At 39.6% G+C, this 13,838-nt stretch overlaps 2 protein-coding genes across 2 annotated transcripts; one reads left to right on the plus strand and one right to left on the minus strand.

Annotated features, from left to right (window-relative positions):
- Window positions 1-1,981: 1,981 nt before the first annotated feature.
- On the plus strand, window positions 1,982-9,257 carry LOC105684189 (sodium-coupled monocarboxylate transporter 1-like). The gene is made up of 13 exons (XM_012397358.3): window positions 1,982-2,382; window positions 3,653-3,812; window positions 4,423-4,488; window positions 4,566-4,685; window positions 5,036-5,190; window positions 5,265-5,405; window positions 5,968-6,076; window positions 6,179-6,288; window positions 7,578-7,761; window positions 8,016-8,102; window positions 8,541-8,728; window positions 8,886-9,069; window positions 9,146-9,257. The coding sequence occupies exons 1-13, from the start codon at window positions 2,189-2,191 to the stop codon at window positions 9,203-9,205; spliced, it is 1,758 nt and encodes a 585-aa protein (XP_012252781.2). The 5' UTR covers window positions 1,982-2,188; the 3' UTR covers window positions 9,206-9,257.
- Window positions 9,258-9,393: 136 nt separating this feature from the next.
- On the minus strand, window positions 9,394-13,768 carry LOC105684191 (CCR4-NOT transcription complex subunit 9). Its single transcript, XM_012397360.3, has 3 exons — window positions 11,729-13,768; window positions 11,252-11,646; window positions 9,394-11,165 (listed from the first exon to the last, which is right to left on the minus strand). Exons 1-3 carry the CDS (start codon window positions 12,053-12,055, stop codon window positions 10,964-10,966), a joined length of 924 nt encoding a protein of 307 aa, XP_012252783.2. The 5' UTR covers window positions 12,056-13,768; the 3' UTR covers window positions 9,394-10,963.
- Between the last annotated feature and the right edge of the window lie 70 nt (window positions 13,769-13,838).

Genomic DNA, 13,838 nt, shown 5'->3' on the forward strand with positions numbered 1-13,838 from the left:
GACAGCTCGACTAGCCAATAACCATTTATCCATCGCTCTACTCGTACCGAAATAGATGTCTGATAAGAAAATGGTAGGAGGAACGTACGTTTTGCTCGAGTACGTCGTCGTCGCGTTTTCAATTCCGTCGAAGAATTTTCATTTTCATTGTCGGATTTCACATTTTCTGTATCCATTTTTTTTCAAGAACTTTGTTCGGGGAGGATATTCTTTCGGATTACCGGGGTCCCCGTGTAATCATGAGAAATTATGTTCGTAAGTCGACCCGAGCCAGCTTGACCCAAGTTCACTTTTTTTTTTTTTCTGCTTACTACCGTACGGTACGAAGTTTAATTTCCATATATTCTCTCGGTTAAGGAGGACGCCGTATAGTTTCGGACGGGTTCCCGCGGGATTTGTGGTCCGCAGGAACGGAACGGACGGTACCTTCGGCAATTCCCTGCTGACGAAAAAGGACGCGCCTTATATTTTATACCCCGGTAACCCGAGGGCACCGTAATACGTAGGAGGTAAACTTAACCGGAAACCAAAGCCGATATAGGTGTTAGTCAATCCTGCGGTTTTCCTCGAGTCTCCGAGGATTTATTCGAACCTTTCCATCGAAAAAAATGTCTCATCGATAACGTAATTAGGCGATGAAATTCATTCCTGCGACGCGAAACCTCGGGTGGCAGGGCCTCTGAATTCCATGCTCATGTTTTAGATAAGAAACTCTTGTGTTTCTCCGTTTGAATGAAACGTTTTGTTCAAAGTTAGCGATTACATGCGAAACACGAAACTTGGTTATAAACCTGCCCCCCAACTATAACACATCGCCGGGTTTATATGCCAACTATAATACGATATCTAACAAACTGCCGAAACGTGCTCAGCCTGTAATATTCCGCGTCAAAATAACGCCCGTTTCTAATTTTCACCGGCAAAAAAAATTATTTAGATGCGAAACGAAGGAAAGCCCGACGGATAAAATAGAAACTCGTACGTCGAGAGAAATTCTTTTCCACCTTGAAACTCGTCGCAAAAAAAAAAAAAGAGAAAAAAACGTCGCGCCAATTGAAGTGTATACATCGTGCGTACGCGCTCTTGATATTTTTGGACGTCTGAAATGTCGTCGTGGGCTACGATAGAATTGCCCTTTGGGCAAAGAAAAAAAAAAAAAAAAAAGAAAAAAAAGAAAAGTCGTTGCTATATTATTAACAAACATAGGTCTGGATGTAACGTGTGCTTTATTACATCGGTTAATTCGCGGTGAGATTAGCCTTTGGTAGCTGAAGACGAGTAATGAATGACGTCGTTATCTCGTTGAATAACGACTTACATGCCAATTGAATTATAAGGAGTCGTCTTTCATTTCTCTGATAAATCTCATTCAAATGTATTGAACTTTTGCGGTCGAGAGCTAGGAGGGCGAAAAGCACGGAAAAGTGGAGATTTCGTCGTGACAGAAAAAAGGGAAAATTCAACGGAGAAGCCGCGTCTCAGGAAACGATAGCTGTTTCACTTTTGTGGCTTGCGCCCTTCTGCTCGACCGCTGGAATAATTTTAGAAATATTTCAAGTCAATCGTTCAAATTATTATGATCCGGCGCTAATCGGTTTCGCGACGCGATCCGTCCGGGTTTATAAATATAACAGTCTTGTCGGATTGTTTAAAAATATATATATATATTTTTTTTAAATGTGGGGCAGCGTTATATCGTATACGGACAATTTAAAATAATTAGAGTAACGTAACACGCGCTTTCATACGTCCATATGTATGCAACGCGCCGGCATCCAACTCCTACTCTTCGCGAGTATGGAAACTATAATAAACCGTATAACGATCGTACATGTGAATACGGTTCTTACGCGTACGTATATACGCGCACACAATTACCGTACAGGGGAATCGACGTGTAACCAGGGGGTACCTACATATTCAAGTCTCGACGATTATCCAATCAGTGTCGGGTACCATTTTAGCTTTAGCCTCTTGCCATTCATACGAGTCAAAACACCGTCAGCTGTTAGTCGCGATATTTTCATCGTTCACGCTCATACATGGAGATATTATATCCACGCCGACGTTGCATGGGGTCCGCAATTTTTTGACGCGAGAAAGAAAATTTTTTTTTTTTTTTTTTTTCTCTCATCCTATCTTATATTTTATATCTTTTCTCTCCGAATCGGGTAATACGACAAGAACAATGAGCGACGACGTTGTCAAAAGATCTTTTGATCTCATCGACTGCGTGGTATTCGCTGGAATGTTGGGGGTTTCGGCACTCGTCGGAGTCTACCAGGCTTACAAATCCAGAAAGAACCCGGACGCCGTTAGGGAATATCTAGTGGGCGGACAGAACATGTCTATATTCCCTATAAGCATGTCTCTGATTGCAAGGTGAGCCATTTTATCGAACCGACTACCGAGATCAACCCTTTCTTAATTCTCGAGGGACCTTTTCGCGTCCCGTATACCAACCCCCTTATACATATATATATAACGTACGTATACGTAGGTACTCGAACTTCTTGTACCAGCCAAAATTCGAAGCTCTCACGTACACGGGGTGGAATGAAAAAACGAAGGATCGGTTCGATCGAAAACGTGAGGCACGTTCTCCCCTGTTTTACCTTTGTCAAAATTGTACCAAACTTTGTATACCTTTCATTCAAAAAAAGGGGATAGAGAAACGGATATTCGTGCAACTCGTTCAAAAGCGTCGTTTGTTGGAAGGCGAAAAGCTCATTTTTTTTTACACTCGACGTGCGATTGATAATCTCGATAATGTATAACGAAAATTCTCCCAATTAGCTAATTTAAAAAAGAAAAACCCCTGAAAATTTAAAAGAACTTATTTTCAAAAGTACTTAATAAAATTATGGAACTTTTTTCCTCGCAGTTCCTTCGATTTTATTTCTTCAATGAGCTTATTTCGTTCGCGGAAACTTTCCGCTTTCGTTTATTCGAAGGATCGATTTCCTATGTTTCTCATGGTCTGGTCAAAAAAACGGAAAAAAATAGATCGGACTCTTCTTCGTTATTTCACTGTTTCACGCGCGTGTAACGTTGGAGTTGCAGGTGCAGCGGTGAAGACATGCATGTTTGAGTTCGAGTAACGCGGCGCTGGAACGTCGAGCGATGGTTGAATTATTCATATTCATTAGGGCGTGCAATTTTCAGTGTACGTGTACATCTCTTCCCTTGGTTGTCAGCCTTCGACACGGAAGTATACGTCGTTCCCTGCGAACAAACTTTTTGCGAAAGTATTAGGTAAACCTGTCGTATTGATTCAGCGACGGGTTACTTGCACGCGGCTGCAAAGCCGCTCTTATTCATCTTCACGGATAACGAGACCAGTAGGTGAAAGACACCTGGAATACACACACTCCAGCACGGTCGGTAGCGCGGATTAGAGACGAGAAATGAGAAGAAAATTTTAATTAACTACCGCATGCAGTAGTGTGTAAGCCCTAGAGAGCATCGCGAACGCTCTGAAGGGCTGGTAGCGAAGAGGCGAATTTCACGAACCATGAGAAATCTCATCATGTTCCGGGAGGACGGATAGTAGAGAAATCGAATTAGAAGATAATGAAAAATGAAAATTTGTCGATCGCACCCACTCTGTTGAATCGACGCGCTTTTGAATAAAAATTTTTTTTTTCTTCAGCTACATTTCTGGGATAGCCATACTCGGAATTCCAGCCGAAATGTACGTCTACGGTACCCAGCTGTGGTCCGTCGTCATCCCGGATTGCTTCGTGTCCCTCACAATGGCCGTCGTCTTCCTGCCAGTATTTTACAAGCTACAAATCACGTCCTCCTACGAGGTGCGCCAATACCGCCACGACCCTAGACCCATTGTACGCGGGGATCGTGTGAAATAGCTGCGATTTGAAAAAAACGAATAACAAAGGAGAGAAATCCCGGTGACAATCGTAATTTGGCGTTTTATCAAACGGAAAATACGATTTTATAGAAGCCGCACACGGTTCTTTTTTCGCTTGTTTTACCTCAATTTCATTCTACTTTATACCAACACATTTATACATTTTCAATCGCAATCGCCGTTTGGTTTTTCAACCACGAACGAACCCCGCGTCGCGTCATTCGAGTTCTATTCACGGGTCCAAAGAAAATTTCTCACGATTTATTCAAACAATTCCTTTTCTCTTTGTGCAAAACTCCGAATACAGACGATCCGTACCATCCGTGTAACCACCCGAGCTCTTTGAATTTCTGCAAAATTCCCCGATGGCGTATACCTGCCTCTCGTCCGCAGGACCTTTGTTCGGATTTTCAATTTTACAAATACATTGTTAACGTCGCCATTCAGAAAAGCCCACACTGTTCACGTGCGTGATACGACACGAAAAAGAAACAATAATTCCGAAAAAAAAAATCATCACATCACCTCAGTTTTCATTTTATTCCCCACAGTATTTGAACCTGCGTTTCAATCACGTCGTTCGATTGATGGGCTCCATAATATTCCTCATAAAAATGGTTCGTATATGTTTTCGATCCCATCTATTTTCGGACGTGAAAGTTCGCCATATTCTATGATCTATTTTTAATTTCAGCTTCTTTACATCCCTCTCGTTATCTACGTCCCAGCTCTGGCGTTTAATCAAGTAACGGGAATCCATCTGCATCTGATAACGCCGATCGTTTGCGTCGTTTGCATTTTCTACACAACTTTGGTGAGTCGAAGTCTGTTTTGTTCATATAGCATTTAAATTATTATTCCTACTCTCGTGGGCGACGCGCGATTCTCTTTCTTTCCTTTTTTCTCTCCTCTTTTTACATCCCCTTTTTTGAGGGACGCTGCTCGAGTTCGCAGTAATTCATTGTCAGTTGAAAATTTACGACTTTTACTTTCAACCGTTCGCGTATACGTATATAGCTGAAAGAGAAAAATCTCCTTCATTCGCGCTGCTGGTGACACGAATAAACAATTGGAGCCTAATTTCATGCACAAAATATCCGATCGTACGAATTCCAACGACCCCCATTCACTTTTGTCACATTTTTTTCTGCTTCTTCTCATCAGGGTGGCTTGAAGGCCGTCGTATGGACCGACACGATACAAACAATCGTCATGTTCGGTGGCGTGATCGTCGTCATGGTTCTCGGAACTTTGAGGGTTGGAGGCGTCCAGGAAGTTTGGCGAAGAAGTCAAGTTACCGACAGGATTGAATTTTTCAAGTAAAAATAATCGACCGTCATTTCGAACGGCGTCGATATCCAAGCAGCCATATTGTTCACTCGTTCATTTTCAGCATGAACCCGGACCCAACCATACGACACACTTTTTGGACGGTCGTGGTTGGAAATTACCTGAATTGGTTAGCGACGTGTTCGGTGAACCAAGCGATGGTACAACGTTGCTTGGCGATGCCAAATCTAAGGAAGGCCAATATGTGAGTTGATGAATATATCGATTTTAGAATTTTCGTTTACAGGGGAGGGGGAACACCCCTCATTTTTAGCTGGCACGAAGTCGCGTCGATGCAGCGGTGTCACCGTATTTCACATTGCCAAAATTTTTCGGCCTCGTGTATACCGCAAAATTATCATTTATATTGGCCTTATAAAATTTCAAAGCAGACGGGACTTCGTTGGCCGAACCTGGAGCTTAATTCCCTGAGGGGAATCTCTTTATTATACCTTCTTCTTTCATTCTTTTCCAAAGAAGCTTTAACAACGTCGCGAGCATTTCGACGTGTCGTTCTCGCGTTCGCTTAATCAACTTGCCGATGCTCTTTTATACACACAAAAAACGAGAGCGTGTACGTTTTGATATAATTATAAGCAATGACAAAAACGATGAAATATATATAAAAATGAGAGGAGATGGAAAAATATATGAGATGTGATTGATTCGAACGAAGCACAATTCGGAAACATATCGTTATTATACCGCGGTCGGTTATTATCATTTTATCAACCATTTATTCATTAATGTTCGCATCGTTATTTCAGTACGATCGCCGTGATGGCCGTGGGCATAGTAACCATTATCTCGATGTGCTGTTATACAGGACTAGTTATATTCGCAGCGTTCCACAAATGCGATCCCATCACGACCAAGGTAATGACCCTGAAAACGAAAAACCAAAGAATGCATAAAAAACGGAGTTGGAAACTGACGCCGTTCGGACCATATTCTCTCAACAATCGTATTTAATTTCAGCAAATAAATAAGGCCGATCAACTGCTGCCGTTCTTCGTAATGGAAATTGCGGAAAGTGTTCCAGGACTTCCGGGTCTCTTCATATCCGGCGTTTTCAGCGCAGCTTTAAGGTCTGTACGTTAACAAAATGGGTGTATTACATATATATATACGATTCAAAGTAATTCACGTTATTGCATTCTCGTATGTTATATATATATGTGGGAGTTTGGTGTATAAGTAAGAAAGTATATTATGTACGTCACCGATTCAAACAACAAAAATATTGTCGGGTAAATATTTGCGATGGATCGAATTATTAAAAACATGTTTGTTCGTCGCCCACCCTCTCTCTGAGGTCGGTTTTGATTGGAATTAGAAAAAATAAAAAAAACCAGATTCACCAGAGGTCTGGAAAGTTCGAAGAACAAGAGAATATACTAGAAGATAGTCTACGGATACTCGGGGTGCAGATAAAAAATTCAGGCTACCATTATCACGCATGGCGATGTAATAAAAGAATTTGTGTACCAAGGACGAGGTCGTTTGAATGTGATTGCGGGATACTTGAGGGTTAATTTAATGCTTGAACGAGCATCAATGTGTAATTGAGTGTACTGTTATACACTTCACGTACTTTTGAGGGCCTGCAATTATTGTACACCAAAAATGGTACAAGGTCATCGCACGTATAGTGCATTGAAATATACTCTTCCTCTACGATAACATATCGCTCAAGATGTTTTTTTTTTTTTTTCAATCGTATTTTGCAGCGTACAACTTGCGTCACGACCGGCTTGAGCATCGTTTTCCATTTCTCATTGAACCTTCCATCGATAACTTTTATCCACGAATCATTTGCCAACCAAAATTCCTTTTCGTTATTGCTATTATTCTAATTATACTGTACTTGCGAATTGTACGAACTAACGTACAGTGGTCAAAAACGAGCTGAAGGTCAATAGTTCGTACCTTGTAAAAAAAAGGACATATTAGTTGATTTTACGTCACGCAATTAACATAATGACAATGATACAAGCATAAGTATAGTTCACGTGAAACTTTAATTAGCTCCAACGGTGCTATAAACTCCTGAGACACAAAAGGTTTGGATATAATTAGCTAGTTTTTAAAATAGAAATATAAAGTGAATTAGAATAACGTAGGTATGTAATTTTTAGATGTCCATCACCGCTGCGCCCACTCTGCAAACGTAAATTTGTCGCACAATATGGGTAGTTTCATTGAATATGAAAAAAAAGTAAAAGAATAAAAGATGTCAGCTCTTAAATCGTTGGGAAATGTACCACCTGGGACAACCTTCGCGGAACACCCTTTAACTAGATACGACGTGTTTATTTTTGGCGTCGCCAAGGGAGTCACAATTGTATGTTATCACGTGTATCTTATACTTTTGCAGCACAATGTCCACGGGATTGAACTCTATGTCTGGGGTGATCTACGAAGACATGATAAAGCCATTGCTTAAACGACCACCGGGAGACATTGGGGCTAGTAGGATTATGAAAGTCACCGTTGTACTAATCGGAGCACTTTGCGTCGGATTAGTTTTCCTCGTAGAAAAACTCAGCAGCTTGATACAGGTGAGAGATGTTTGAAAAAAATTTCTTATCGTTCATATTTTGGTTCGTGTTTTTTAGTTAAAGAATGCTTTTTGCAAGGGAGTCGAAATATTCAATATTCAGAAATTTATGCATATCTCATTTTAAGCGTTTGAATATGAAATACATGAATTTTTACGACGGGCAAGGGCCACGCCACCTGATCTGGTCTCTAGACCCTTTTGATGATAACCGAGCTCTTCTTTCTTTTCCTTTTTGATTCCTCTTGCTTTCAGGCCGGAAAAAGTTTGTCTGGGATAACAGCTGGACCACTCCTCGGGATTTTTACCCTCGGAATGTTTTTCCCTTATGCAAACTCGGCGGTAAGTGAAGTTTCAAGTTATATACGCGCTCATTCAGACGTTCCGACATGTACCTCATTTTACCATGTAACGTAAAGATGGGTATAGGTATAGTAGATTGTACGCCGTTATATTTCTTCTTATAAGTTTGCCAACGTCTCTTTATCGCGAATTATGGAAATGTTTACCGGAGTTTTGAGTTAGACGAAGTTATATACCGGGCCGAGTTGAGTTCCAGAGGAGTTTAAGTGATTTAAAGTTCACTGGCTCTATAACTAGCTCACGAGTGGAACGAAAATTAAATGAAGAATTATGAACGCGCGAGGAATGATAAAATTATATATATTTTTTTTTTTTTCTCCAACAAAGCTATATCGTCGAAGAATTGATGTATACTACGTATTAAGATGCAGATAATAATTGATTTGATCACCGAATTTGATCGATCCGAATTAACAGGGTGCCTCGGTCGGTGGATTGGTCAGCTTGGGTTTCGTCGCATGGATATCGTTGGGAACTCAAGCAGCAATTTCTACTGGGCGAATTCATTTTTTGACAAAACCAGTGTCGGTCGAAGAATGTCCGGACCGTTTCAAAGCTTTCACCAGCACACAAAATTCCACAATTATCCTCGACGACGCGGCGGGGTATGTGCGCAATTATATAATTGGTTCGTGTAGAAGTATGTTTATGTTTTCAGAAACGAGTATGCGAGTAAAAGTGTGTTAAACCAATTTCAAGACGTTACACTTTCTTTGGAATACCTGCAGCTACGATTCAACCATCTAATTATATATTTTTCAGGGAGGCGCCGTTTTTCTTGTACAGAATGTCTTACCTCTGGTACACCTGGGTCGGTTTTTTGGTAGCTATTCTGGTCGGACTTTTTGTATCCTGGATTACAGGACCTAACAAATACAGAGTAGAAGACAAAAAACTGTATACTCCAGTCATACATAAACTTTTATCTCGAACTTCTGCGGCAACGGTAAACTACAGTTTATTTTTTTGCAGTAATTCCGAGATACTCGCCATTTTAAAGCACGAATTTTCTGTTATTCCAGAACAATACAGAGCTCGTTAAAGTGGATCGAATTGGAAAAATCAGTTTTCCAAAAAGTTGAGTTCGTACATGCTGTGAAATAATCTCAATAAAATGAAATGACAGTATCGAAATCTCCTTCTACACATTACAGTTCCAAGTCCGTTAGGTATCTAGGATTTGAATTCGTAATAAAATATGGTAGGGGCATTGAGTCTTTTCTGAGTGGTAGGGGTATATTGGGAGGTAAAAATTAACGAGACATACAAATTAACGTATCAGGTATTTTTAATGATTTTATAATTCTCATGTGATATTGCAATTTTCATTTATAATCATCGTCGCATCATTCCTCAACGTACGATTCGGCTAAAAACTGAATTTCAATTGTTGTTACTATTATGATTATCAGTATCCATATAAATTAACGATATTTCTCTATGTAGGTACATAATTATTACTAAAAGCTTACGAGTCTAATAAAAAAATATTATCCATAAGTCGTTTGTCGCCAAACTAGCTTAGCCTGCAGCCATACGATAATTGACAAACAATTAAATATCGAAGTTGTTTACAATCATTATTATCAAACTATACAATTACATCCGTTAACGAGAGCAGCATTGATATTACTAGCTGCAGCATAGCTCTGTAACATATACCTAAACAGTACATTGTAGATAATAATTATTATTATTGATTAGACTAGTGATCTAGCGGTTTATTGCGATAAATCTACTGATGTCATGTTTCATTTTTCATGACATTTAAAAGTCAAAACACAACAATTCTTGAAAATCCCATTTTGGCAATCGCGTGACACACCTCTGTTACTATGCGAAACCATGCAAGTTACATACTCTCATTATTTTTACATTATCTATATATACAAACAAATCTTATATATGATATTCAGATACATCGTATACATTCCTAAAAATATCATATATTTATGCATACGCATGCACCGGGCGCCAATAGTAATAAATCTTTAATCGGAACTGCGTGTACAAATTTATCAGTATTATGCATTTACAGAGGTAACATATCTTTAATATTCTTTAACAAATTTATTCTAACCGCCGGTTAGTCTGTTCCCATAAATGCAATTAATCATTCATTTAATAAGTAAAATACATCGTTTCACGACAATTAATACGCTGTGGTAGAGTTAATCGAATGAAAAAATTGTGAGACTGGATTGTGCGCTGAACTCTAAGGACACGCGTGATTGAGATCTAAACTGTCAAATATCTACGTTATAAAGTAACGTGATGAATAATTTTCAGACCGAGCAGCAGCAGTTCCTCGGATGCTTGAAAATATTTTATTGAAAATGCTAACAGCGAGTGATTTTCAAATTCATTTTTCGCTGCAAGCAAACTCGGTCGAAATATCAACAATCAGCTGCTTTCATGGACATCTGTTTGACGTGCATTGATTGTTCGTTAACGAAGCAAAGGCTAGGCTGGACTAGAGCCTCGGGAGGGATCGACCGAACACATACTCTTTGAATTCACTTTGAAACGCTTATTTTCATGCAATATATAGAATAGGCATGCGCCAGAGAAAATTATTATGTGCAAACTCCCAAAACCAGTTTTAGTGATTGGAGCGTCGTCTTCATAATAGATCAATTTAAATTGATCAGATTTTTGGTGAAAAGTTTGATCGAGTCCATGGCAGTACGAAATATTTCTCTACGCCAATAGCAGGCAAAGATTTTGGTAGCGAATTCTAGTATCTTTTTTCTTTTGCATTCATTATCATGTGGCACTTATTTGAATAGTTATGACTAAAATATGATTTTACTTTTACTTCCGATTAAGAAATATTCAGTCTATGAGGTGAGAGGTGACATCCCGATAGTTCTGGGATCCTGCTGACCAGGCTGAGTCGGAGGACCTGGTTGAGGGCCAGTTTCTAGATTTTTGAGTAGTTGATTCAGCCAATGAGTGGTCGACTTGTCCTCTTGCAAGCACGTCGCAAAAGTATTATCCCTCAACTGATCCGGGAGACATTGTCTCAACGCCAGAAGTGCTCTGCATAAAATAATAACAATCATACCTCAGAACATGAACAATATTTTGTAATTGATATTGTGATATTGGCATTAGGCAAAACCAACCTTGGATTATCGGAGAGTCTCAAGTAGCATCTGACGACGTGTTTGAGCAATCTGGCCGAAGGATCTTTAGCAAGAGAGAGAACCATTTTCCCAAGAATCATAGCAACATGGCTGAATCTGTCGTAGGTCTGACATATATATGATAAACCGCTGTCGTCGAGCAATATTTTTTGCAGAATGAACGTAGCCACAGTTTTACTCAGTTCGGAGCTACTCTCCATTATTCTCAGACAAAGCGGAATTATCTCTGTTGTAAGTAGGAAGGTGATTACTTCTTGTTCATCTGTTTTAACCAAGGCTCCGATGACCCCAAGGCTTGTCAATCTCAGGTATTCAAAGGGTCGTGTCTTGCTAACGGTGTGCAAAAATGGGTATAGGAACAGCGGAACATGAGCCTAGAAGAGAAATGTGCGTGTTTTTCAAATGATACTATATTTTTGGGTAAATTACCACTTCTTAAAATTCCAGAACCCTTACCTGCAGAAAAGCTGATCGTGTTTCAGGATGACTAGCGACGCATTGCAGCAAAGCCAAAGCATTGCAGACTCTATTACTTTGGTAGGCAGTAAGAGTAGCAGGATTTATAGCCGGATATATGTTAATAATTTCTTGCAGCAAGGCAGCCGTGGTTCCAAAAGAATGCCAGAGCATCGGGGCAAGATCGGGAACAACTTCTCGTTTTTTGCTCAATTCAAATAAAGCGTTTTCCCTTGTTTCAGGATTACACAATTCAGTTATCCAGGTGTAGACCTTCTCACCATCAACGGTGGCTTGCAAGGCAGCTGGACTTTGTTGGGAACTCATTTTGATGTTTCTCGTTAGAATATTTATCGGGGAACAACAACCGTCTGAGTAAATTATTTCAGAATGGTTTTTACAGTTCAATTTTAAAGAGGACTAAATAGTTTTTTGATACTGTGAAGATGTTTCAATGATAATCTAAATATTATTTTTATAAGAGATCATTTTAGCTCATGTTTGTCAAACCATATCGAATTTTTCATTACCGTATTTAACCACACCAGATGCAACGCGTATGATAGAATTCTTCCGAATAATGATCGTACAATTATTAAGGACGTATAAATAGTGTAAGCATAGGTTGATATCTTGAACTAGCACTAGAATATTAGAATATGTACTAGAATAAGTTTTCACTCAAGTCGAGATCCGCTCCTTTTTAGGTTGGAACTTTTTGGAGTATATTTATAACGAATTTCCACCAAAAGTCGAAATAACCGACCTGTCTATTCACGACGTAAAAAATGCAGGAGACTGACTGAAACTTCTTTTGTAAGTTAAAACCGTTTATCGAAGTGAATATACAAGAAAATCTGCCTAGAACGTTTCTCAATTTATACCGTATACAACACCAATTACTTCCAACAGGCCAATACCGCGCAGGCAAGCCGCCGAATACTGAAAATTGATGCTGCAGATTTGCTGCAGATCACAGATTCACTGGTCGGCTACCGTGTCGGTTGGTTAGGACGTTATATTTTTTTACCGAAGTCGTTTCAGTTTGCGCCGCTAGGTGCATAGACGCTTACTGTTTGGCATTTGTTTGCAAGAACCTGCATCGTTGCCTATATCCTGGCGAAGACCAGCGCAGGAGGACGTCTCCAACTTCCGCTTACGCGATCACTTTGAAAATCAATCCACGTAGTCATTTCTAATTTTTTTCCTTGATTCTACATTAGCATCTCTTACGTTTTGAAGCTATATTTATAATATAACTAGCATCTGCTTCAAACGCGATATATTTTTAACAATATCGGGATTTGAATTCTTAACAAACATATCTGAATACTTGATTTACTCACGACTATAAATTAAATATATTTGCATTATACAGCAATTGAATAAGCATGTTTTCTAATCATGGCAGATTATTTATTTCCGAGCAAACGCGTTGAATTATCTTCGGACTCCGTATGGCGAGGTGCAATGGCGGCGCAAGGACGCTGAAGGATGTTTTACAGGGTTCAAGGACGTTCGAAGACGTTCTCAACAAAGTGCAGGTGCAGTTCAGCTGTGGAGATACAATTCGAATGCAGATTTCATCAATGGGTTCTCCGAATTAAGCCACGAAAAACAGTACTTTGGAACATTTGCTTAATTACGTTCGGTCATTACGCAAATCAGAAATTATTCGACATCGTAATGCGAGAAATTCAATCCACAATGCGGTGGCAATTATCGTTAAAACGAAAAATACGATATCGTATGAAATGCAATTGCGGATGAGATGTAAAAAGATGCTCGGTAAAAGTTTCTCGAACACATTTACTCACATTACGAGTATAACAGGTGGCAACCAACTAATACACTTCGCCGTGTTTGATATAATGAGTCAAATAATACGCACGTGCCCCAAATGCGTCACACCTGTTACGACGATCACCTGACCACTGTGAATATAACGCTATAATAGCATACCGACTAATTACGGTAATATACGTACAAGCGATTAAAGTATACATCCAATTAGCAAAATAAATTCAAGAAAATAGCTCATAAGAATATTCTCCTGAAATTCAATTTGGCTTTTATTCATCCCTGCGACCCTGCAGCACCTGGCCATGGC

Source organism: Athalia rosae, chromosome 1 (genome assembly GCF_917208135.1).
Source record: "Athalia rosae chromosome 1, iyAthRosa1.1, whole genome shotgun sequence".
NCBI lineage: Eukaryota > Metazoa > Arthropoda > Insecta > Hymenoptera > Athaliidae > Athalia > Athalia rosae.